Source organism: Mastacembelus armatus, chromosome 7, assembly GCF_900324485.2.
Source record: "Mastacembelus armatus chromosome 7, fMasArm1.2, whole genome shotgun sequence".
Taxonomy (NCBI): domain Eukaryota; kingdom Metazoa; phylum Chordata; class Actinopteri; order Synbranchiformes; family Mastacembelidae; genus Mastacembelus; species Mastacembelus armatus.
Window position 1 is genome coordinate 15,411,027 of NC_046639.1, and position 23,056 is coordinate 15,434,082.

At 40.3% G+C, this 23,056-nt stretch overlaps 1 protein-coding gene across 5 annotated transcripts in view; it reads right to left on the reverse strand.

The window, feature by feature from the left end:
• Positions 1–13,432: 13,432 nt before the first annotated feature.
• Positions 13,433–23,056, reverse strand: part of casz1 (castor zinc finger 1) — a 75,064-nt gene continuing 65,440 nt past the window's right edge. For 3 of the 5 annotated variants that reach the window (XM_026331667.1, XM_026331666.1, XM_026331665.1), the window contains exons 13-19: positions 22,660–22,980; positions 22,349–22,547; positions 21,368–21,539; positions 19,620–19,768; positions 18,479–18,719; positions 17,312–17,677; positions 13,433–16,531 (exon numbers count right to left, since the gene is read on the reverse strand). In XM_026331667.1, coding sequence (XP_026187452.1) covers positions 15,285–16,531; positions 17,312–17,677; positions 18,479–18,719; positions 19,620–19,768; positions 21,368–21,539; positions 22,349–22,547; positions 22,660–22,980 — 2,695 coding nt within the window. In that variant the 3' untranslated portion in view covers positions 13,433–15,284. The remainder of the gene's footprint in view (positions 16,532–17,311; positions 17,678–18,478; positions 18,720–19,619; positions 19,769–21,367; positions 21,540–22,348; positions 22,548–22,659; positions 22,981–23,056) is intronic. The other 2 variants (XM_026331669.1, XM_026331668.1) reach the window with 1 other exon arrangement.

The window sequence follows — 23,056 nt, forward strand, 5'->3', positions numbered from 1 at the left end:
CCATAGTGGATCATCTGGGTGCATCACGAAAGAACAGTGTCATTAAAGTTTTGAAGATTTCCTAATGAATTAATAGCACTAGAATTTGCAATAGCATTTTCATGCTATTAGCCTGACTAGACTCTAATGCTCAGACCAAAACACAGAATTGCTTAAAAAATGATGCAAAATTAGTGATTGCTTTGTTTGAGAGGTTTAACCTTAGTAAGCATCAGAAACAGCCATGTCATCACCTAAACGACAGGTTTGTCCTCTTTAGAGTCTTAGTACATCTCAGCTTTACATTGTTAAGTAGCCTCTGCTGTTCAAATATGCTAAATAGCATACATGTTGTCCTGTGTAGTTAAATTATTTAGTTTAGCTATACAGTATACTCATAATGGCTAACATAGCCTCCAGCCTCTAGAATATTATAAGATTTTGTGCAGATCCCTTTAGAGCTTTATAGGACTTTTGCAACTCCCTGAGACCTGGAAACAGAATTTGTTGGACCAAAGTGTTGGACTGACTGACCAGGTGTCTAAATGCTTGTCTCTAGAACTAAACCTGAAACTTGGATTTGTTTAGTTTTGTAACAAAGTTTATGAAGATATCTGTTTTGTTGCCCAGTTCATATTGAGAAACAATCCTAAGAATCTCAGCCTTAAATTTGAGCAAATGTGGTGGGGTGCGTCTTACACAGGTTGGATTACTGATAAGTCCATGAGGTTCCCAGCATTGATAGTAGAATTCACATCACATACTGCCACAGTTTTTCTTAATAGGTCATTTTTATATGGTCTTACCAGTACAAAGTGTCACCTTCATCCTAAACAAAACCGGACTGATAAAGGCACTTTTTCCTCATATGAAGCATTCTGAATATTGTCAACTGTATGAATTTAATTTATCAAGGTCTAAATGATCGATAGTGTTTCACATATTGATGAGGTGTATAAACTTCTCTGAGGTTCGATACCACATCCCTTTGTAATCCATTAACCTCTCCCTGGAGTTCAGGCCAACCTTAGATTTATAGGGACCTGCTGTAATAAATCCACTTGTACATCATTTAGTGTCTTGGGGGATTTGCATTCCTGTCCGGAAAGCAGTCTGTATCCTACCCTCATATTCTCATCTACATTTTAAGACTCTTAACTACATCCACTGCAGTTTGCTTACTGTTCCAGAAACATCATGCACTCTTCCTGTGTCGAGCTTGTGTACTAGCTGGTAACCAGCGCCTCTCAGAGCAGTAGGTCAGTGAGGGATTGTTTGTCCAAAGCAACACCTTGGGTTTGACACCATTTGGCTTCCCGGTTAGGAGCCTTAACCTCATCAATCTTGCTGCTAAACAGAGAGCACTCAATAAGATAGTGTATTGACGCGCTCTGAACTCCATTGTTCACTGGAACTGAGCACTCAGCAGGTTAGAAGGCTGAGTGTCTCCTCAGATCAATGCAAGGATTGTTAGCCCATAGCAGCTGGTCAGAGGGCTACCATGCTTCTGTCTGCACCAACACACATCATCTCTACTCATTTAAAACCCTTCCCTGAGCCCTTGAATGTTGATCCTGGACCAACTTTTGTTTCCTCATCGTGCTGATTTGGGGTAATTTACATCTTAGCACCCCAGGTCCAGGTCATGGAGCATCAAGCTCCACCCATCATGGCCTCCAGACATCTTGTCCAACGAGATGTGTCCTGTTAACCCAATAAAAATTTGCATAGAAAAGGTTTGGACAGGAAACGGAAAGAAGAGGCCTGAAGATCAAATGCTTCTCTTTCCTCTTCCCTGTGAGATAAGAGGCCTAAAGCATTCAGCTGGGGACAGCCTGATGTAATGCTTGATGTGTGACCTGCCTGTGGGACCGGTTTCTTTACCATAACAAAGAGTAATGTTGTTTCTCTTGAGACTGGAGACTGCACAGTTTTTAGCCATCTTAGAGGTATGACTGTCCAGATGGTCAGTGAACCACCTTGATAGTGGATTGCTTTACAGTTTTGTACAGACACTCATGTTCTAGAGAGGATGAATCCTGACAACTGTGGTTTTACATCGACATCTAGTTCCTGAAATATCTTAACATCTTTTTAATGGATTGGCTGTTTTTGTATGATGGTATCCAGATGATGTATTGTGATTTTTTTAGGTTTTTTCATAGGTTTATAACTCAATGACCGAGGCCTTTCTCTGGCTGGTGTTTTTTGTCAATGGTGTTTTCAACAGTGAAAGTAAGGAAGCATGGGTTACCTCGGAAAGCTCTCCATGTCTGTCTTTCTAAAAGCAGCTTACCAGCTCTGAGCAGCCCCTGAGCTCCTTCCTGGTGAAAATGAGAACATTTGACAAGCCAAGGTCACTAGTTGGCTTTGCCTGTATAAGGCTTCAATCGCAGAGCCCAGCGAATACTGCAAAGTCATAAAGCACTTTGTCATCACTCGCTATATAAACTCTCAACAATCAAGTGGGATCACATTCCCTCCCTCCCACTCTGTGTGCCCTGTGTCACTTGATTTTCTCTTGGCATTGTTTCAAATCCAAATGGAGTATGTGGATACTAGAAAGCTGTCATATTGAAGACTATGGGGCCTCTTATGAACCTGAGGGAAAGCTTTATTCACCTTATTTGCAGGTAAAGGAAGGCCAGTGGTAGGCTGTAATTAAAAAAAAAAAAAAGGCTGGTGGTATTTATGAATGGTCCAATAATGAGTCATCAGGATTATGTTGGCCATGAGAACATGAAGGAAGACAAGAAGTCGAAAAAATGAATGCCCTTGTCCTGTGTTGGTAGAGAGCACCAACACCTTTGTGAGGAGATTGGATTATCCGAGAGAAGGCCTGTCAGCCTGCTGAGGGACCGCGGCTGCAGGCAGCACAGGGGCAACAGGTGCGCAGCTCGCCAGTGTTTGTTCAAATTAGACTAATCACAGGGCCTGGCTGTGCAACACCTGAAGCATGCTAGGGGGCAGGAGAGGGGTGGGAGGAATGGGGAAGGGAGAAGAAAATAAAGAGGATGGAGAACCAAACACAGTCTTCATAGCCTTTTGTAATGACAGTAGACCTACACACTCTTTTGAATGTGTAGAAAAACCACACTTTTCTACCACACTTCTACTACCATGCTACTACTTAGGCTGCCAATGGTAATGACAAATAGTCATTTGGTCTGATGATCCTGGTGCTAGATGTATAATTTAGAGGATTACCAGTCATTAGGAGGCAACATCTTGTATTTTCTGGCCAGTCCCCATGCACTTGAGATATTTTCTGACTGGACTGAAGTGGTATACCCATTCAGCTGACCAAACTATACTTCCACATCTACAGTCACAGTATGTAAAAAAAATATATATATTAATAATATATAATAAAAATAAATTACTATTTACTTTGCCCTCACTGCCCCTCAAGATGAGCAATGTAAGCAGAACAACTTAATAGTAACTTGAAGTTTGCCAATTAAGAGTTTACTGCTCTATGAACCTTTTGAATGTTTCACAAGAGTATTTGCAAAGGAAATGAAAACTATGTAATACTAAATTATTAAAAAGAATAAATATTGGATATAAAATGTCAATTTTAGTTTGTGGCCACACTAAGTGTATTTATTTTTATCTGTTTTGTAGATTTATAATGACAGCTTTTAATTTTCAGAAACTAGAACCATAACAAGCGAAATGAGCTTATATACCTTATATAGCAGTATAACAGTAACCACTTCTCCGGAGATGTCCCAGTTGCCAGAAAGCCAAATTTTCACCCACTGTAATCCACCTGTGAGAATGGATGGGGTAAAGTAGACTAGTAAAATGGGGACGGCTGCACATTCACTGACCTTGTCCTCCAAAACTGGCATGGATTCTCACAGCGAAATACAATCCACATTTGCATGCCCTTAGCGAGGAGGAGAGCGAGAGAAAAAAAAAAAATCCCAAAATCCCTCAGTGGACACCCAATGTCTTGTTTTGGAGGGTCTGCGGTACTCACAGAATTCTTTTGGTAACAGAAACCCATAGTGAATGATGGCCGATTTCTATTATTAGCACCAGCAGAATCTTCCCAACCTTTGCTTCTTCCATGCTACAAATATCACATTGCTGATGTATTCCATATTAAATTACTGAGTTTTAACTGAGCGGGGCTGTGCAGTGTCTGTTATCAACAACCATAATGTGGAAGATTAGCGCACACATGATGCCCACCTGTTGCCCCACTCTGTTTTATGAAGGTCACAGCTGTGATACTGAAACCAGTCTTTTTAAAGGCCCTCATGATGTTTATTGGAGGGGGTTGGGCATATTGAAGAAGCTTCAAAAAAGCTGACTGTGATTAAATATATTGCAACTGCTCTTGCAACCAAATTATATTAGTTCCCAAACTTTAACCTACTGCAACCTGCTGAGTATTTTTTGGACTCTTAAAAAGAGACTGTCCCAATTTCTTTTAAACACCCCATTTCTGCTCAACCTTTCATGTTTACCTTCACTCTTATACATCCACGTGGGAGAAATAACACTAATATGTTTTCTTAATTTTCACAGAAAAATAAAGAAACAAAAAAATAATGTAAAGCTTATTTCATAGGAAAGTCTTCCAGTTGGGGGATTATTGTACATCAGGGATTAACCACAACTAACTAGATTAACAATTGTTTACTATCTGTACAGTTAGGATGTCAGTTGTTAAAGGTTGTCTCTCTAAAATGCAAAACTGATGCAGAATAAAATCTTTGCAAAAATATTAGGTATAAACAAAGCCTGAGATTTGACACTTTCTTAGTAAATTTGTCAATGAGGAAAAGTCAAACACAATAGTATAAATGCTTTGGTGTTATTGAAAAAAAGGAAATTTAATAAGGACAATCCAGCAAATTTTTAGTAAATTCATATAGTAGACTACATTAGATAATTAATTTATTGATACTCTGATTCGTAGTTAGGAAGTGAGGGTGATTTTAGCTTGAAGACCATAAGTGACAAGATAAAAATTGTAATCAGTACAAAATAGCAATTGTTATTTCTTTCCAATCAAACATTTCTAGCTTTATTTCAGGAACTGTTCTGTTCTCTGATGAGGCAGAGATTACTTTAGCAGTGGCCTGTTGACATGCATAAATGTGTTTTTCTACATCGCTGCCACATGCTGTGATTTTTTTTTTTTTTTTTTTTTTAATTTGACCTGTGGCTGCTCCTTTTGGAAAATCAGACATGAGTGGGCACATCCTCAATTCTGTGACCAAACTTTCTTCATATAAAGGGACACATACATGGTGGCTCAGAATAACAAAAACACGTTAATATTTCTGTGTGTGTGTGTGTGTGTACACACAGCCAGTAAACACTAACTGTCTTGTATGTACAAACAGACAAACCATTTTGAGCCGCTTCAGAAGAAAATCATCACTTTCTCCCACAGAAATTACTGTTGAAAGGCTTTCACAGTATTAACATAAGAATGAGTCATACAGTGCTGGTGCCAGACTCAAACAGTTTTACAGCTCTGTCAAACACTATCCGTTGTGCGTTCCAGCCGTCATCGCAGAACAGAAATACCATGTAGGACCATTCCAGCTTATTGTCAGCCAATATACCAGGCTTTTTCCCTGAAAGAAAACGATCCCGTTCCCCTCGGACTCACGTCAAATTAAGCAAATTTACAGCTTAGCACTTAAGAACTACTCTGTTTGCCAAGAAAGCAGCAGCAGCAGGCCCTTGCCAGTTAGTGGTGCTGTGCTGTGGCAATTGAAGTGGAATGAGAATTATTCTGGCTTCTGAGACAGTGGCGGGCCTTTTCCTTTTTTTTCTTTTTTTTTCGCTCCAAGCTCTCTTTTTTTTTTTTTTTTTTGGATATTTTTTCTAAAGTGATGAAACACTCCCTCTCCACTCTGGAGCCCTCAGGTCCAATTCTGAAGCAGACTACTCAAAGGGTAATGGCTATGTGGCTACGAGCCAGCCTGGATCAACCGTTTTATGCACTTGTTTCTGGTTGCTGTCTGCTACTAGTTGTTTGTTCTGCTGGCAAAGTCGTGTTTAACTCTGGGAATGACTAATCTATGGCAATGGGCAAACTTGAGGCAAAGTAAAACAAATAGAACACAATGTTTGGTATTTCTTAGTAAACATTTATATAACAGGGTTGACAGGAGGCTTATTTTTCACAAGCTGTTTAAAGGACCTCATTGCTAATCTTTCCACTGGATTCTGTTTGTGTTTGTAAGATGACAACTGCGTGTTTACCAAATAACATCTCCCATGTAATTTCCCCCACCCCCCACTCCCCTTTATGAAATTGTGTTCACTTAAAACAGAACTCATAGAAACACAGGAGCTTAGCCCAGTAAACCATCAATAAATCTGTCAGTGGTGGCGACTTTTAATGAAAGAAATGGACACACTGACTTTTCTTTTAGAAATGATATATGTCAAAAACATAAAAATTTCAAATCCAGCAAGTGTCTCATCTTGAGGACTTTTATTCAAGTTTGCTGTAATAGTGTATTTCAATAAACTTCATCTAAAGAACAAACTCATAACTTAAAGTGTCTGTCAAGAAAAGCTGGAGCCTTAACTAACCTACAACACCTTTGAATTTATGAGATCAGAAATTTATATTAGTTCTTACTGAATTTCATGTTTCTCATTAGCTGCTTTGAGCTGTGCAGCCATTTTACCTGAAGTGCCCCTGAGCAAGTCCCTGAATGCTTGCCCTCTAAGAAACTCTGACCTGCCTGCAGAGAGGAAACACGGGCAGGAATGAGGCACTTTTAAAGAAAAGAAAATGATTTGGTTCATTACAATGACGATCTGATCAGCAGATTCCGGAGGACTTGCTTAACCTCTTATCTGGGTAAACTGGCATGGATTGGATCCAGTTTTTCAGGTTTTTGCAGTTAATAACCACACCACTGTTGTTTGTTTTCACTAACTGAATGTTCCGCCAAAACTGTGAGAAAAAAATACGTTGTTATCTTCATGCCTTAACAGAAAAATGTGTTGATATACCACCCTCTGGAGAATGTGAGGTGTGTTTATGGAAAAAATGTTAAAGTTAGCAGACCAGAAACAAAACATGCACATGGTGCACAAAAAATATCTGATTTAAACCTGCTGAATATTTGCAGAAGTAGATCTGTGCTTTACACAGGGCAGGATCTGTAAAATATAATTATATATTTGTTAATGCATGAAATCATGGAGGAAAATGAAGTCAACCAGTGGTTGCTATGTTGAAAAGCTTAACAACCACCTAGTTCTCTTGGTGTGGTTGGGGTTTAAATGTGGAAAATATAAAACAGACGGAAATCTCTGGTTTTTGCAGATCTTCATAGGTCAGCTTCAAGTGTTTGATGTTTGAAAGACAGTTACAAGTCTGACTTTCCTATGGACACTTTTAATAATGGTTCTTCTGCAGACGAGGAAATTCGAACGAGGAAACGAGGAAACTAAAATTAAGTTTAGTTCTAGTTTCTTTAGTTTCTTTAGTTTTTATACATTTTCTCAAGTTTTATTCCCAAATTCAACATTTTCAAGGTTGTTGGAGAATACAAATCCCTAAAACATTGCTCTTTTTGGTACAGTATCATATGTACCAGTACAGGACACCCGGCCTGAAGCTGAGAATACGATAACAGTCTTGAAATTGCTGCGTACATCACACTGTGATCCTTAATCACAGATGCTAAGACTATCACAGACCCCACATTCAAGAGGAACAGCAGCATATCTAAACAGAGCCACATAAGGCAAAGCCGCATGTTCCTATGGCCCTGCATCCAATAAGGTCTTGTTAATGGTAAATTGGATGAGTGTGTGTCCAATTCTCCATTTCCTCAGAGGTGTCTCAGCAGCAACAGCTGCTACCAATGGCAAAGCAGCTCTTTTCACACAGCCCCCTTTTCTGCCGTGTGACTGTGGTCTTCCCAAAATAAGCCCATACACATGCAAAAATAGATAAATGAACATCTATTGCAAAGGGCACTGGATTTAAAGAGAGGTCTAACTGGGGCACAGTGCTGAAAGAGACAAGGGAAACATCTCATCCAAAAATGTGAACTATAAATGGTCCAATGAAGCAGTAAAATGAAGTGCAGCCATTTCATATACACGATTCATGATATACTGTATACCTGTGGGGATGCTTATGAACAGCAAACTACTGTGATGACAAAGATATGATACAAGGCAGGTTTTTCATTTTATGCAAATTGCCTTTTTACTTGTGGCCACAGCCTCATTTTTTTGGTATTGAGTTTGTGGGCAGCTTCAGGGTTTAGTTATAAAAACATATCACCTTTGTTTTACTGTGTAATTCAGCCTGTTTTATATATTTATTATTATTATGCGATTACCAGTATGCCATCATCATCGAGTCAAGGCAGTGCGATGTTTGGGGAGTTCCAAATATCTAATAATCATAATCGGTTTAGTGATCAGTTTTAAAACAAAACAAACTACATGCTAATTACAAATAAAAATGGTAAAACAGTAAAAGCTTGACTTGCTGGTTTAACTTGAACTGACTTTAGTGTGATTAGCATACCTGCAGTTTTCAGAGGAAGTATGAAACTAGTCTGTTTGATTTTTAACATCATCAGAACTGATGATCTTACTAATATTGGGTTTAAAGAGAAGGCTAAAGAGGGCGATACTACCAATTTACCAAAACTGGATAGTCCATGGTGACATTAGCGCTGATTCTGGTGTTGTTGCTAGCATTAATCATGCATTTGCTGAAAATTTCATCTAATGGAATAATTACATCTGAAGCCCAAGTTGAGGCCTCACTGCGAAAGAGCAACTCAGGAGATTGCACCTGTACCTTTCTTCTCATTGTGTTTAATATATTTATTTACTTAATTTTCTTTGTTATGCTTAAGCAATATTATATACAGTTTGTTGCATTAGATTTTGTGTGTGCAGATGTCCTGTTCCTTAGTTTGAGCAGCTGCCTTAAATGGCTGTAATGCAGATAACATAAGTGGTCCTGATCACTTGTTGCCAGATGTGTTTTTTGCATGATGGCAGTGCTGCTTTGGTATTTGTGCCCTTGTTTGTAATTATTGTGTGTATTTGGTTTGATATTGTTAGAAGGACTTGTGGCAGCATGTAGGTAGAGCCTGTGTGAATTGGACACAACAGCTGTTGGTACAGAGCACGTGAGTGAACATGCAGCTGTTTGTGTGTAATGCATACACTATAAAATGAGATGTTTTGCTTTTATGCAGTGTGTCTTCTGTTTGTTTAAATGAACATGTAACCCAATAATATGCAAACCTCCTCCCCATCCGAGAACCTGAAAATTAGTGTTATTCAAACCAGAGACAAATGTAGAAGTTGTGTGACAGTGAAAAATACTATGAACTGACAATACAGTACCTAGTTTTTAATCACAATGGACTTTGGCTGAAAAGAGGCATTTAGAACTGCAAAGCTTTATCACAGCTTATGGAAGATTCAAGTAGCCAGTTAGAAGTTTAATGTTGACATAAACTGCATTTACAAGTCAAAAATTTATCTTTTGTCTACTTTATATATCCATAGAGATTAGAGGATTTTATGTTAGAGGCGTTTAGTGGTTTTTCTTAAAACTGCTAACCTGTTTCTGTGTTTGTCTGTTTTTCTAGATGTTACTAATTGGCAAGAGTAGCACAGAAAACCCCAACAGGTTTCAGTTTTATAAAAATACAGATGAAAACTTTCATATCACAAGGAAGTTTACGCTAATCACACTTGCTTAAAAAGGCAGCCATCACCAACAGAGACACAGTGACAATCATTTTGAATTGATTATTCTAGCCTGATGAATGTAAGAGCTTTATTCACTCTTTTTGCTCTGGTTTTGGTCTCTACCAACTCCTGAGGGAGCTATCTGCCACTTTGCACCTAGCTACTTTATACTCTCACGCATTTAGCAGCTAAACGTTGTCGTTTGGTGCTGTGGGTTTATCGGATTTTTTTGCTGAAACCAGCTGCCTGCTGCAACCACTTACAACACTATGACAGTGCGAGTGAACGAGTGAACCAAAACAGTAAAATAGCAGCGAAACAAAGCAGTGCGTTTAAAGCAGCTAAAATGCTCTGTAGAGCTGATTGAGACTGAGGTCAGGTGATAATACACTGCGTGACTCATTTCACACACTGTACGAGAGTTATGTGATCAAATGTTTGTATCAAAAACTAGATTATGGCTTCTTCTAGATATTTCACTGTAGGTTTCTTTTTATTAAATTCACATTTGCTAGTCAGGTCTGAAAAACTGCAGCTCCGTCCACTGAGGGATATATTAGATAAATCATTTTTGCTTCAGGAACAATTTCTCTTACAAAAACTGGTAAGATCATGTTTGTCACGCAGCTTAACAAACTAGTGCCGGGAGGCAATTTCTGCAGAGATGTGGATTATACTGAACAGTATTTCAGTATCACTGTCTCAGGCTAACACAGAGCACTCCTTCATACTGTACAGCACATACTGTACATTCAAACAGACTCATTTAGTGCCTCTGTGCCCCAATTAACATACTGATCTGGAGCTGTCCATTTGTCTGCACATCTGACACTCGTATCCCCACATATCTGTACAATATAGTGATTATAAGAACAAACATAATTACATATCGCCTTTTTCTTCTGGCTTCATGTTTATAGTTCTCTATCACATGGAAGTGTAATAATGGATATACCTGAACCTGCACATCTACTGTTGAATGTAACGAATGCAGTTTATCTAATTTATCCTTACAGTGGACATCATCAAGTCTTAATACTTGTGAATACAATGTGAATATATGCTTTTGCTAATTTTATAGTTTTCCTCATGCATGTATTTTTTATCATTTTTTGTGTATTACAGAAATGGGGTTTTATAATGCATGTTACATGCTTATAATAGTCACCTCTCGGTATATCTTAAAGCTATAATCTTTGCATTTTTATTCTTTTATCTATACCAACATTTTCCAGTGTTTCCTCACTGATCATGTATGAATAATGTTCAATTTTTCTTTATTTTTGCACATCTTTTTACTTTTTATAAAAGGAGAGACAGAAATTATTACAGTTTCATCTTATGCGATCACCCTCTGTAGCTTGCACATTTTTCTCTCTGAGTGTTTCCAGCTCCTCCTCTCTGGCTATTACTGCAGGATTCGGGAACAGGCGGGCGGTGAGTCCAGTGTGAGCAAATCTCCATAAATCCTTCTACAGTGGCTACCCTCTTCAGACACCACTGTACAATATCTGTCTTCATCTAAGAGTGCACAGGCCCAGCCACCTGCTTTTCTTCTGTTCACCCCCCTCCCTCCACGCTTTGTGAACTTAATAAAAGCTGCCATTAAGCAGTGCTTCATCTGTTTGGGGCCTAATCTGCCTTATAGGCATCATATGACCACATATGCAGTGCACACCTGTGATATGTGTTTCCAGCCCCGACTGTTGCCTCTCCACACTGTTCACTCTCAATCAACCTGTTCCCGGCACATCAACTGACCATCATGCATGAACACCCACGAACATGTATAAACAGCTTGGAGGTGTTTGGTGAAAAAGGTAGAAAGTACGCACCATTCAAAAACACTGAAAGCAGGCCTACAGTCGTTCAGTATCTTTTTATTTCACTGAGTGAAAAGCTCAATCTTTGCATAAGACATGCAGAAACAGAAGAAAAACATAAATATAGCACAATGAAGATGAACAGCACTGTATCCAAGTGGAAATAAGCAATACGACTAGAATGAATAGTAGTGCTGAGGGCAACAAATTCAAGTAGACCTTTTTTTTTTTTTTTTTTTTTAAAAATTGCTTCATTGTTTACTTTTCATATAAAATGTCTCATGAATCTAGCCAAATTGAATGTTAACGGGAGATGGCTTTTAGTCCAAAAGTGCAATATATTTTACAAATCTAAAATGTTGATGTGTTTATCCACTACGCTGCAGTAAGCAGGGAGATTTCATATTACATTTTTCCAGCAGTGGAAATACATCTCCGTTTATTTCCTCACCACTTTTTTATACCATCCTTTTTTACTCTGTTAATTAAAACAGTAAAATGATCTGTCGTTTCAGCAGCAGCCTATGCAGGATTTGGAGGTCGTTTCCGTCTGGTTTTTGTGTAATATAATTTTCATGTTTATTCTTTTTTTTTTTTTTTCCTGGTAGATTATATACAGGATGCCAGCTGGCTGACAGATGGTGATGCCTTTACCCGTGTTTTTTTTTCTTTTTTTTTTTTTTATTAAAAAAAACATCACAAGGAAGAGAAGGAGGAAGGACAGGAACAGCTGTAGACGAGGGGACAAAACCAGCACACTAGCCACTGGGTGACATGAGGGTGTGGGAGCAGAACCCAGCACAAGGTTCACGCCAATGAAAAAAAAGAAAAAAACAAAAGGACCAAAAAATGTGTCCTGTTAACAGTGGACAAGACACAAAGAGCCATCTTATTAGCAGTAGCAGGCCTCTAAATCTCCCTAATGGTCCTCAACTCTGATCTTGTTCTTGCACCAGAACATCAAGTGTGAACGGGTGACCCCAACAACAAATATTGTTGATTACTCTACCTGCATGAATGCAGATGCTTTTTTTTCCTTTTTTTTTTTTTTTTTTTTTTTTCAAATTCTATGACGAAAGTGTGTGTCTCAGTTGAATTTATAGTGAACAGAGCAGGGATAAGATGCACAATCAATATATCAAACTCTAAGCAGCTGGGACAGAGACACAGTCCTGTGTTCTTACAGCCCTGGCCTATCCTGCTCTCTCATGCAGACACACTCGTACAGGCACTAGAGTACTATTATCACCTATAGTCAGAAAAAGAGATGGAAAGAGCTTTTGCCCCTGCTGTCATCCAGCAGTGCCTTTCCCTTCCTCAAATGACCCCAAATGTCCTCAGGCTGAAGCACTATCAAGCACTATATATGAATTGTAATATTATTAATAACTGTAGTTCCTTTATTTGGAAATCTTTGCAAATTCTGCTATTTTACATCCTCATACACACACACGTGCAACCACACACATACACACACTAAATTCAAGTGCCCAATGTTGCCCAGCCCTACAGTTATCTCAGCAAATGATGAGAAAACAAAACAAATGTAGTAACACCTCTGCTTTGCAACACAGTCCCAGGAGACAGTTCAGTCGGTGAAGGAGGCATGCCCACAGCAAAGTAAATATAAACCGAGAACTTCAATTAATTAGAACAAGAAAAAAAAAATCAAAAGCACACAAAAATTACAAGGTAAAAAAAAAACATTAAACCTTAAATAAAACAGAAACATCAGTGAATGATTTCAGATCAGTGTATTTTAGTGAGAGTTTCTGAAATAATTTGGAAAAAGATTAAAAAAAAAAAAAGCTGCAAATATTAAAACGGAGTCTGCCAATGCTATAGTTTTAACAACTGGGGTCATTAAAAAAGGTCAGGCACACAAGCAAACTGTGATGAGGCTATTTGAATTTTGAACTTTTTATTATTCATTTCTCCTTTTTACGGTTTTCTTTTTAAAGGAAGCTGTTCATCAAAGAGCATTTTGTTCATATACAGTTATTTTTTTACAGAGGAAAATACTGTACATCCTTTTTTTCTTCTCAAAACAATATCTGGAGGAATATCATCTACACACATTATTATTCCCTATATTATGATCACTTATTTCCAATGCCAAGCTCAGGCGATAATTCATGATCAGTGTGCCCACTCCTCAGTTGTACATAGTCGCTCAGTATAAACCTGAGGGTGGCTTTGTCAGATTTAGAATTTAGAACTACAGTAAGTGAGCACTGGGACGAACTTAAGAATTAATTTAATAAATCACAGTCAGTATTAGTGTTTCTTATGAGGGCACCATTTTCCTAGTGCACCCATTTCCTTTTTTTTTTCAAACTGTCCAATCACAGAAACAAAATAAAACCCAGTCTTTAAATAAATCACAGAACAACAGTTCTTTGTCACGCTAACATCTATTTGTGCATTAAAGCAAAAGTGAACTAAAACATTTTTAAAGCAAATTCCCTGTTAAAAGATATATATAATATTTTTTTTCCAGACGGTAAAAATGAACCTAAAAAGTGCAATAACACCCTAAAATTTCTCATTGGAAGGTCACATAAATATTAAATAAAAACCGTTACAACAGGAGCTCAACCACAGCCATAGTGAATGGAAAACAAAATGCCGTTGAGACATTTTCGGTCTGTACATTTTCAACATAAAACACACTCCTTGACATTTTCTCTCTGTCATCCCCCTCGTTGCATCTGAGTGACTCATCATTTCCTTGGGTCACCCACCCCTGCTCCCCCAACCCACTCGACTCACCGGTCATTAATCACGACCTCACCTGCTTACAGATCGATATGCTTTCTGGCTAACAACACAACAAAATGACATTGTAATGCAAAGATGCAAATGGTAACAAAAATATTTTTTTAAATATGTTTATGAGTTATCTATCATCATTGTAATCATCATGGTCAGCTAATAGAAAAGTGCACTATCCAAACACAAACTTGATTCCTCCACACACAGGGTAAAGTACAAGGGCTGAGCTTGGTTTTGGTGCTAGTTGAACATTTCTAGCAGAATGTCAGAGAGAACTTTTGAGGCCGGCGGCTTGCTGGAGGCCTGACTGCAGCTGAGACCAAACAGTTTCTGGTCAAGTCCAGATGTCATTGAGAACAGAGACAAACATCTAAGAGAAAAGGGCCCAAGCAAAAGGTAACCCTCATTCTCTCAGTGTCTAATAATAATAATTCATAATAATAATATTAATACAGAAAAAAAACATCCTGTTTCCCCTTAGTGATTCACGTCCCTTTTTCTGTGTCCGTGCCCCTGCAGTTCATGTCGCCTGTGCCACCAATTTCCTTTTATATATCATTGTTCACACACACACTGACATATATAGTTATATAGAGAGATTTGTTTTTGTTTTTCTAACAATTTTTTTCCACACACAAAAAAGTGAAAAAAATAAAAATAAATTAAAGTCAAACATGCACGCACACAAAAAGACTGATGTGTAGTAAAATGCTTTACATTGCTGCCCCGTGTGTAAAACAGAGCTTAATTCTCTGTGTCTCCGTTCATATTTTTTTAATGCATAATTGAATTAATAATGTTGGTCATCTTGTAAACATCATAATAAATCATTTTGGGCCGTCATTTTCTCCACGCTGTTGTTGTTTTTTTGTTGTCATCTGAAGTCTCTAAACATGATAAATGAGGCCACTTTCATTTTTGTTTGTTCATAGTACACAGGGTTTTTCTTCAGTTCCTACCGTCACTGTTAAGGTTTTTTTTTCAAGGGTCAGCGTCTTGCTTTTCCAGTTGGGAAGTATCAGTGTGGTTAACGGAAGCATCAAAACTCTCCGGTTCCGCCATTGAATCATCATTTGAGTCAGTGTTGAGATCATCCTCTACCTCTTCCTCTTCCTCTTCTTCATCGTCCTCATCTGCCTGCACCTCCTCCTCTGGTGACAGGTCATCTTCGGCTTCTCCGGATGTTCCTGTGGTGTCGTCCTGACCTACCGGCAAACCTAGAGGGGGTGTTGGGCTGTGACCAGATCGCACTGCGTCCTGGTGAATCTTCTTGCTGAGGTCCAGTGAGTCGCTGAGACCAAGGCCGGCTGCGTTCTTCAGGAAGAACAGGGACCTGCTGGTGTCGGTGCCCAGGTTGAGGGAGTTGTCAAGGCTGATGGAGGATGGCGGGTATGGGTGGTTATAGTCAGACATTATCCCGCCTGTTGGGTAGAACATGGATGGAGCACTACTGTTAATGTTGTGGGACAACCCATGGAGGCCACCGGGGGAGGAAGCAGAAAGACCCATGGAGGCTGGAGGGACCGCCGACACACTCCCTCCTAGGTGGTGTGCCCCTTCCTGTTTGGGCGACACAGACGGCAGCTCACCCCGCTCCTGCTTCTCATGTTTCCTCTTGTGGGAGTCCATCTGGGACATGCCCACCACTGTGTGCTTACACTCTGGGAAGGTGCAATGGAAGTGCGAGCACTTGAGCTTATATTTGCAGTCGGGAACCTCACAATCAGTGCTGGAGCTGAACTGGCAGAAGCCAGCGGCACTAATCACATCTTGCTTACCGTGGTGCTTGCGGTGCGCTGTCACCTTGGTGCTGTCAGTGCAGCGGAAGCCACAGCGCAGACAGTGGAAGTGGGTGCTGTTGCCGGAAAACTGGCAGTCAGGGAAATTACAGCTGAGTGAGGATTTGAAGCGCTTGAAGTCATCCAGCACCAGGTTGTCCACACGGTCATGATGCTGTGCATGCTTGTACATGTGGGTGCGGCCACAGAACTTGTAGCCGCAGTTCTCACGTGTGCAATGGTAGTGGGTCACCTTCAGAGAAAACTGGCATCCCGAGTCCTTGCAGTTCTCGTAGAGGTCATATCGCCGGAAGCCCTCCAGCATCATCCCCTCATCCAGCATTTTACGTGAAGACGCAGTCTTTCGGCGCTTCCCGAAAGGTGACATGTCCTCGATGATCCAGAAGCGTTTCTTTGCGCCAGTGGCTGTGGGAATGGAGATAGTGTTGCCTGAAAGAAAGGATGAAAGAACATTAAAGAATAATCAGTTGGCTCACAAAGTAAAACCCACAAACTACAAGCAAATTACATTGCAAGACCATCCTGGTTGAAAGTCTAATGTGCCATCTTACTCAACCAGAAGTGGTTCACAGCTGAGTAAGCACAGAGAGCCACAAATGTTTTATTTCTATTCCCAGAATGATTAAAGGAGGAGGGAAATGATAGACTGACTTTGGAACATGACACTTTTACAGGGTGTCTCCAGCCTCCAAACAGAGCTGGTGCTGTGGGTCTTAACCAACCCTCTTATCTCCATGTTGTTTTATGAGGGGCACCCACCTTTTGCAACACCCTGGGGTCACTGCTAATGATGTGATCACTGTTCTGTAAGACAGGAAGCAGTGGGCCTCGATAAAACTTGAGGCGTGATTAAAATAAGAGGCTGCTGATGCAGCCTTGTTAATGGAAGCTAAACAAGGCCCAGGCTTCACACTACAGGTGCCAAATTTACTGCTCTCTCTTTAAATTCTAGTAATACTAAAACTGAAAGCACACACAAAGGTGTAAGTGAAGTAATTATACACATTTGTTCCGTTACTGTACCTACTCATTAAGCATGCATGTCTCATCATTTCTACATAAATGTTCTTTCTGCATCCTGAAAAGCCCCTTTACTTTCTTGTCTTTCCAACAAAACTGCTGAGAAAGGCTGGATCACACAGTTATATGCTGCACAGGACTCAATTGAGAGTGACAGCTGCAGTGTTGGTTTGCGCCGGGGATAAGTACCTGCAGCATCCTGCACTATAGGGACGTCATTTTTAACCGGAGACGGAGTGGCAATGATGGGGCTGAAAGCTGGTGTGTTGGTTGGCATGACAACACTCCGAGTGGCTCCCAGAGAGGCGCTGAGCAGAGAGTATGACAGACAGGATGGAGAGAGGAGGTATGGGAGTGAGGGGAGAGGAGGTCGGAGGAGAGCAGGAGGGAGGGATGGGGCCTGGCACTGGAGGCCAGGCTGAGGAGCAGAGGGAGGAAGAGGAGGTGGTGGTGGTGGTGGAGGAGGAGGAAGGGGGGAAGAAGGAGGTGCATTTTGGGTAGCGCTAGTGTCAGCAGGGGTGGTGGGTGCAGAAGTGGTGGCGGGGCAGCCTTGTCCTGGAGAGACAGGTTGACCATAGAGGGTGAAGGACAGACAAGAGGGGGAAGAAAACACACAAACAAGGCCAAATTGCACACACACACACACACACACACACACACACACACACACACACACACACACACACACGCACGCACACAAACAGAGGGATGGGAGGTAAAAGGGAAAGATAAAAGATAAGAGAATGATACAAAATGAGGCCCATTCAAGACAAGTAACCCAAACACCAGCCAAAACAACAACAATGAGAGTAGTGGATAATATTGGCAACACATAGAGAAATGTGAAAATAACAGGCAGGCTCAGATTTAGAAAAAAGCAGAGAAGAACCCATTTATTCAGTAACTTTGAGGAAAAAGAGACTGATTCTCATTTTCTTTCACCCCCAAATCAACCCACTAAAAGTGCTAAAGTAGACATTAAGGCACAGGGATGATCTCTGGCCAAAGGAAAACGTAATAAGCTACATACAGTGCAATAACTCAAACCACCGATGTACAAAATGGATGTTTTATGAGGATGACCAGGCAAACTGCAAAAGATCTTGTCCATGAATCAAAAATAAGAATACAGCATTGTCATCAACCTCATATAACATGACTGATGTGTCTTTATAATTATTTAAGTCAAACTACTAAATCGTGAAAACCTGACAGATGAACGCATAAAACAATAAGTTGCCAGTTTTCTGGGTAGGGTAGATGAGTGTATGATGTTGAATGTTGGAGACTAAACTATATTAAAGCTCTACATGCTGCCACTTAGACACCTGTCAGGTGTCTTTGCAATATTCTCACCTGCTGGAGAGCTATCGTTGCCTACAGGTGTGCTGGTGCAGCTCCGGTCTTGGTTTGAAGACTCTGAGGAGAGGCCTAGTGGGCTGCCTCCTCCCCCTCCCATGTAGTCTATGTAATCATCGGTCTCATCCATGATGGCGCAGGAGAAACTGGAGGTGATACCAGGCTGGGTCGCTGCAGAGCCAGACACCATACCAGAAGCATGCTGCACTTCATCTGCCCTCTGACCGAGTGGCATCACCTGAAAAACAATAAAAACCTTCATTATAAAGGAACATTTGAAGCAGTCATCTTAAGGTATAATGTGTCATTAAATGCAGGTGTTGGCTCTTGGCTTACAACCAAGCATTTCTCAAGACTTCAAAAGTATTTTGAAAGTATGAACCTAGCACTTCTGTCATTATATAATGGATTCAGATGAAAAAAGAACAAACAGAACTAGAAAGTCCACATATGTAAATCAACCTATGGCACAGAACATAATGCAAAGTTTAGAATTGAAAAGCCTTCTCTTCAGTGTGAAATATCAGAAAAATGTCATGAATGATTTGTCAATGTCTGGTATGACAAGATAGGAGCACTATGCTCTTATTTTACAGAACTTTGAATAAACGTCTTACTCTTTTCCCCGAAGGAATGAAGTATGACTTAAGAAGAAAAACACAACAAAACCAATCATTCTAGGTACATGTATCACATTGACTTATTAGTATTATTTATTAGCTGGATAGTAAACAATAGACCTGTTAACTTTTAAGCTTAAATAATTTAAAAAAAGTGAAATCAACAATGAAAATATGCTACTTTTGTAGCTCATTGTGTCGTCCCCTCTTTTTGCTTGTTGAACAGGACCTTTTTTAATCATATATTTTCAGCGGAAAATTTGGGTGAAAACTATCTTGTGCTTTGAAAAAAATGTTGTCGGTTAATGGTTACAATGCATAAAAAAGTACAGTAGCTCAAAAATATGTTCCTTAATTAACCTGTCAGTAAAAGGGTGTGTGCTTGGTACCTTGGCTGTGCTGGAATATCAATTCAATAAACTATTCAACACCTGTTTCCATTCACTGAGCCCATATTTTCTGATAATTACCCTTTTCAAAATGGCATATGTCATATGCCACAGTTTGCGTGTTTCTACCTGGGATGGGACTCTGTCAAAGTTCTTCCCCAGCATTCGCCTCATGTGTTTGCGTGCATGTGAGGTCATCTGGTGCTTTAGCAGGAAGGAGAACTGGCAACCTTCTCGGATGCAGTGGAAGTGGCTGTTGACTTGGTTATACTTACAACCTACAAAAGAAAAGAGGAACAATTGTAAACTCTTTATTTGCAGATGAATTATTCTTTGGCTCATGAGGCTTCTGAGAGCAGCTACGATGCTAAATGCAGTATTATCAGTATGATGGCATTATGATTAGATCAAACACAAAGTGAAATATTTTTAGTTTTTTTTAATTTCATGATATAGCTCTGACAAAAGAGAGATTGGGTTTCAAAGTGTTTCAGAGTGTAAATGTAGGAGGAATATTAGATCACTTTGGTGTCACACTGAGCAAGTCAAGGCTTCTGTGCACTAAACCTGTGGAGCTCTTTTATTACACTGACATGCTTTATTCAATTAGGAATTTACATAAATAAATTCTCATCTTCTGTGGGCCAATAATGCACACACCCCTGCAAACCAAAGTAAATATACAATTATTACCATATTAAATTCATTTTTCAAAGCATCTTCATTGTCATTTTTCCTTTTGTTCTCCACTGTACTGTGTGTCTCATATTCTTCTGTTCTTTTCTTGTGTTTTAACCGGTCTGGCTCTAATTGCTTTATGATTTCAAATTAAATGAATGTTCCGTTTTGTGCTTGTTAATCAAATACCATTATATAAAAGCAGGCAGAAATAATTGAAAGAGTAACATGCTGGGCAGGTGCTAGCGTGTCAGTAACCATGGCATCCAGTTTAAGAACACAACACCTCAGCGGCATCAAATAGCTTTTACACACACCATGTTTTACACACGCAAAGTTGAGCAAATAACAGTAACCCCCATGCCATGGAGGGCCTTTTGTGAGACAGAAACCAGGTAACATCATCAGCGGTGTTCAGTTTAATGTTGCTGCCATGGATACTGGCAGCCCATCAATTCTTTATGACTGGAGTGCTAGTGATGGTAATCCTTTCTGTTTTTCCCCCAGCCCAAACAATACAGTTGGCAGATCAGGCTGGGGACAAAAAACAGCTGTTTAGGGCCTGTTTTTGTTTGCTTTGTTTCTGCGTTCTGAAAAGCTTGTGTAACCGCCTGAAAAAAACAGATCACTTTTAATTCTTTTCTGTGCGATGGCAGCGGTGGCTGTGAGGCGCAGCTTCAGAACACAAACAGGCTAAACCAGACAAGCCGGATAATTAACAAACACAAACCTAATTGCTCATTTCTGACAGGGGCAAAAGGAAGAGGAAAACAACCTGGATGTGATTGCCCCCTTTGACGTTATTGCTCATATAGTACAGGCAAGACTACCTCTGGGACTTGAGGTGCCATTGTGAATATGCAAAACATAGCAACAAAACCTATGAGGCAGACTTGTTTCATGCCTCTTAAACCACTCACACAGCATGACACTGTGTTTGCCAACACAGGTCCCTCTCCCTTTGTAAACACAGAGAATATCCTCTTGCAACAGCCACCAAAAATCAATCTACATCTTTCTCAATTTAACACCTTTAATCCACACATCTCTCCTGGCAAATTATTATCAAGGGCTGCCGTGTTTATACTGGCACTGTGGGCTTGTGGAGTGATGTGTGGAACAAGAAGAGAAGATTTTAAAAAAAAGGTAAAGAAGAAAGACATCAGGCTAAAGCAGGACCAGAAGTATTTTTTTCTTACCCAGTCTTCCACACTCCTCCCGCTTAGTGAAATATTTGAAGCCATTTGCAGCACGGCGCTCTGCCTTCTCATGCTTCTTGATGTGCCATGGCAGCTTGGTGGTGATGTTGGTGACAAAGCAGCAGCCGGGCCGCAGACAGTGATAGTGGCCCCTCATTCTGAACTCGCAGTGCTACAGTGGAGACACATAATTTTCCATTTCATGAGTGAAATGTGGTGAAGGTTTAAAGGTCAGTCGAGTTGATTAATATTATTTGATCATTCCATTGTGCAAAGCTAAAATGAATACTACACACAGATTCTCCAAACCATAATCAACACCTCAGTCTTTACCTTTCTGGTCATTTGAAACATCCCACATTTCTATGTACAATTACTTTTTTTCCAGGATTCTCACAAACACCCCTCCTTTCTAACATGTCTGTACACCACCATCTGTTTGTGAGGCCCACATCCCAAAGGACTGGGCCAAATAAGATCTGCTCAGTTCAGTAGATGGAGAGTAAGGGGAGGAGGGGAGTAAAAGGAGGGAGGGAGGGGGACTTTTTGTGAGAGGGGTGATTTTCGACACATTAATGAATTCATTTAAATGGTTTTCCAAATACGGGCTCATGAGAGCAGGCAGGGGCTGCCATTTAGGTTTCATTTGCGAAGCATTCCTCTGATTTTTGCCCTATTCCAGACAGCCTTGTTTACTGTGCAAGTGACAATGATTTATTGGGTAATATCAGCTAAATTGGCCTTTTCTGAGAGGAGAATGCGGCAGTCAAAATGACATCATTGACATATAAACAGGCATTACTGGGGTGAGTCGACTGTCTCTTTCAGCAGAGATGGAAGACGGGGAGCAGCGGTTGTGAAAGCCTTGAGTCAGATAACCTCAAATACTGGTCTAATAGATAGCATACTTCATGCTTAGAAATCTGTGGGGAATGACAGTAGGTGATTCAGCTTCTGGTTGAGTTATCAAGTTGCACTTACCTGGTTGGGACAGAGACACTGAAGAGAGTAGTAGGAAAACTGGTCACGGACGTTGACAAGATTGTTGTTGGGGTTGATGTGGTCCAAACAGTGGGACTCGGCCTTGCCAGAGGTCTTGCACACATACTTGCAATTCCCAAACAAGCAGTGGAAGTGGAACTTGTTTGAATACTTACAGTCAGTAGCCAAACATGGATCGCTGGATGAATGACAATGGAAAATACGGTTTAATCAACACTTGGCGAAAAGAGCAAAAGCAAAATATTCTGCTGCATACCATCATGCAATAAGAAACAAAAGTTTTGTCATACTTTTCCTGGAACTGCAGGAAACCTGGTTTGACCTGTGGCTTAGCATTCTCCAGAGAGGTGGTGGCCAGAGAGGAGTTCGCTGGCAGGTTGGGCACTGAGGCCGGCATCTGAGGGATGCTGCCGGTAAGCTGCTTCCAGGCCAGCAGGGAGGGAGGAGGAGAGCTGTAGCCACCGGAGGAGGTGAGGTGAGCCACATCCATGGAGGGATTGTTGGCCACTGATACTGGAGCTGCAGGCTGCATTGGTGCTCCCTCACCGGAGTCCTTGCCCTCACTGAACTGAGGCTCTGACTTCACTTTTAAGGTGGCTCGAAGGTGGAAACTAAACAGTCAGATTGAAGCTCATTTTAATTTTGATCAACAAAGCTGAAAGCAAAAGTATGTTTTCTAATCACAAA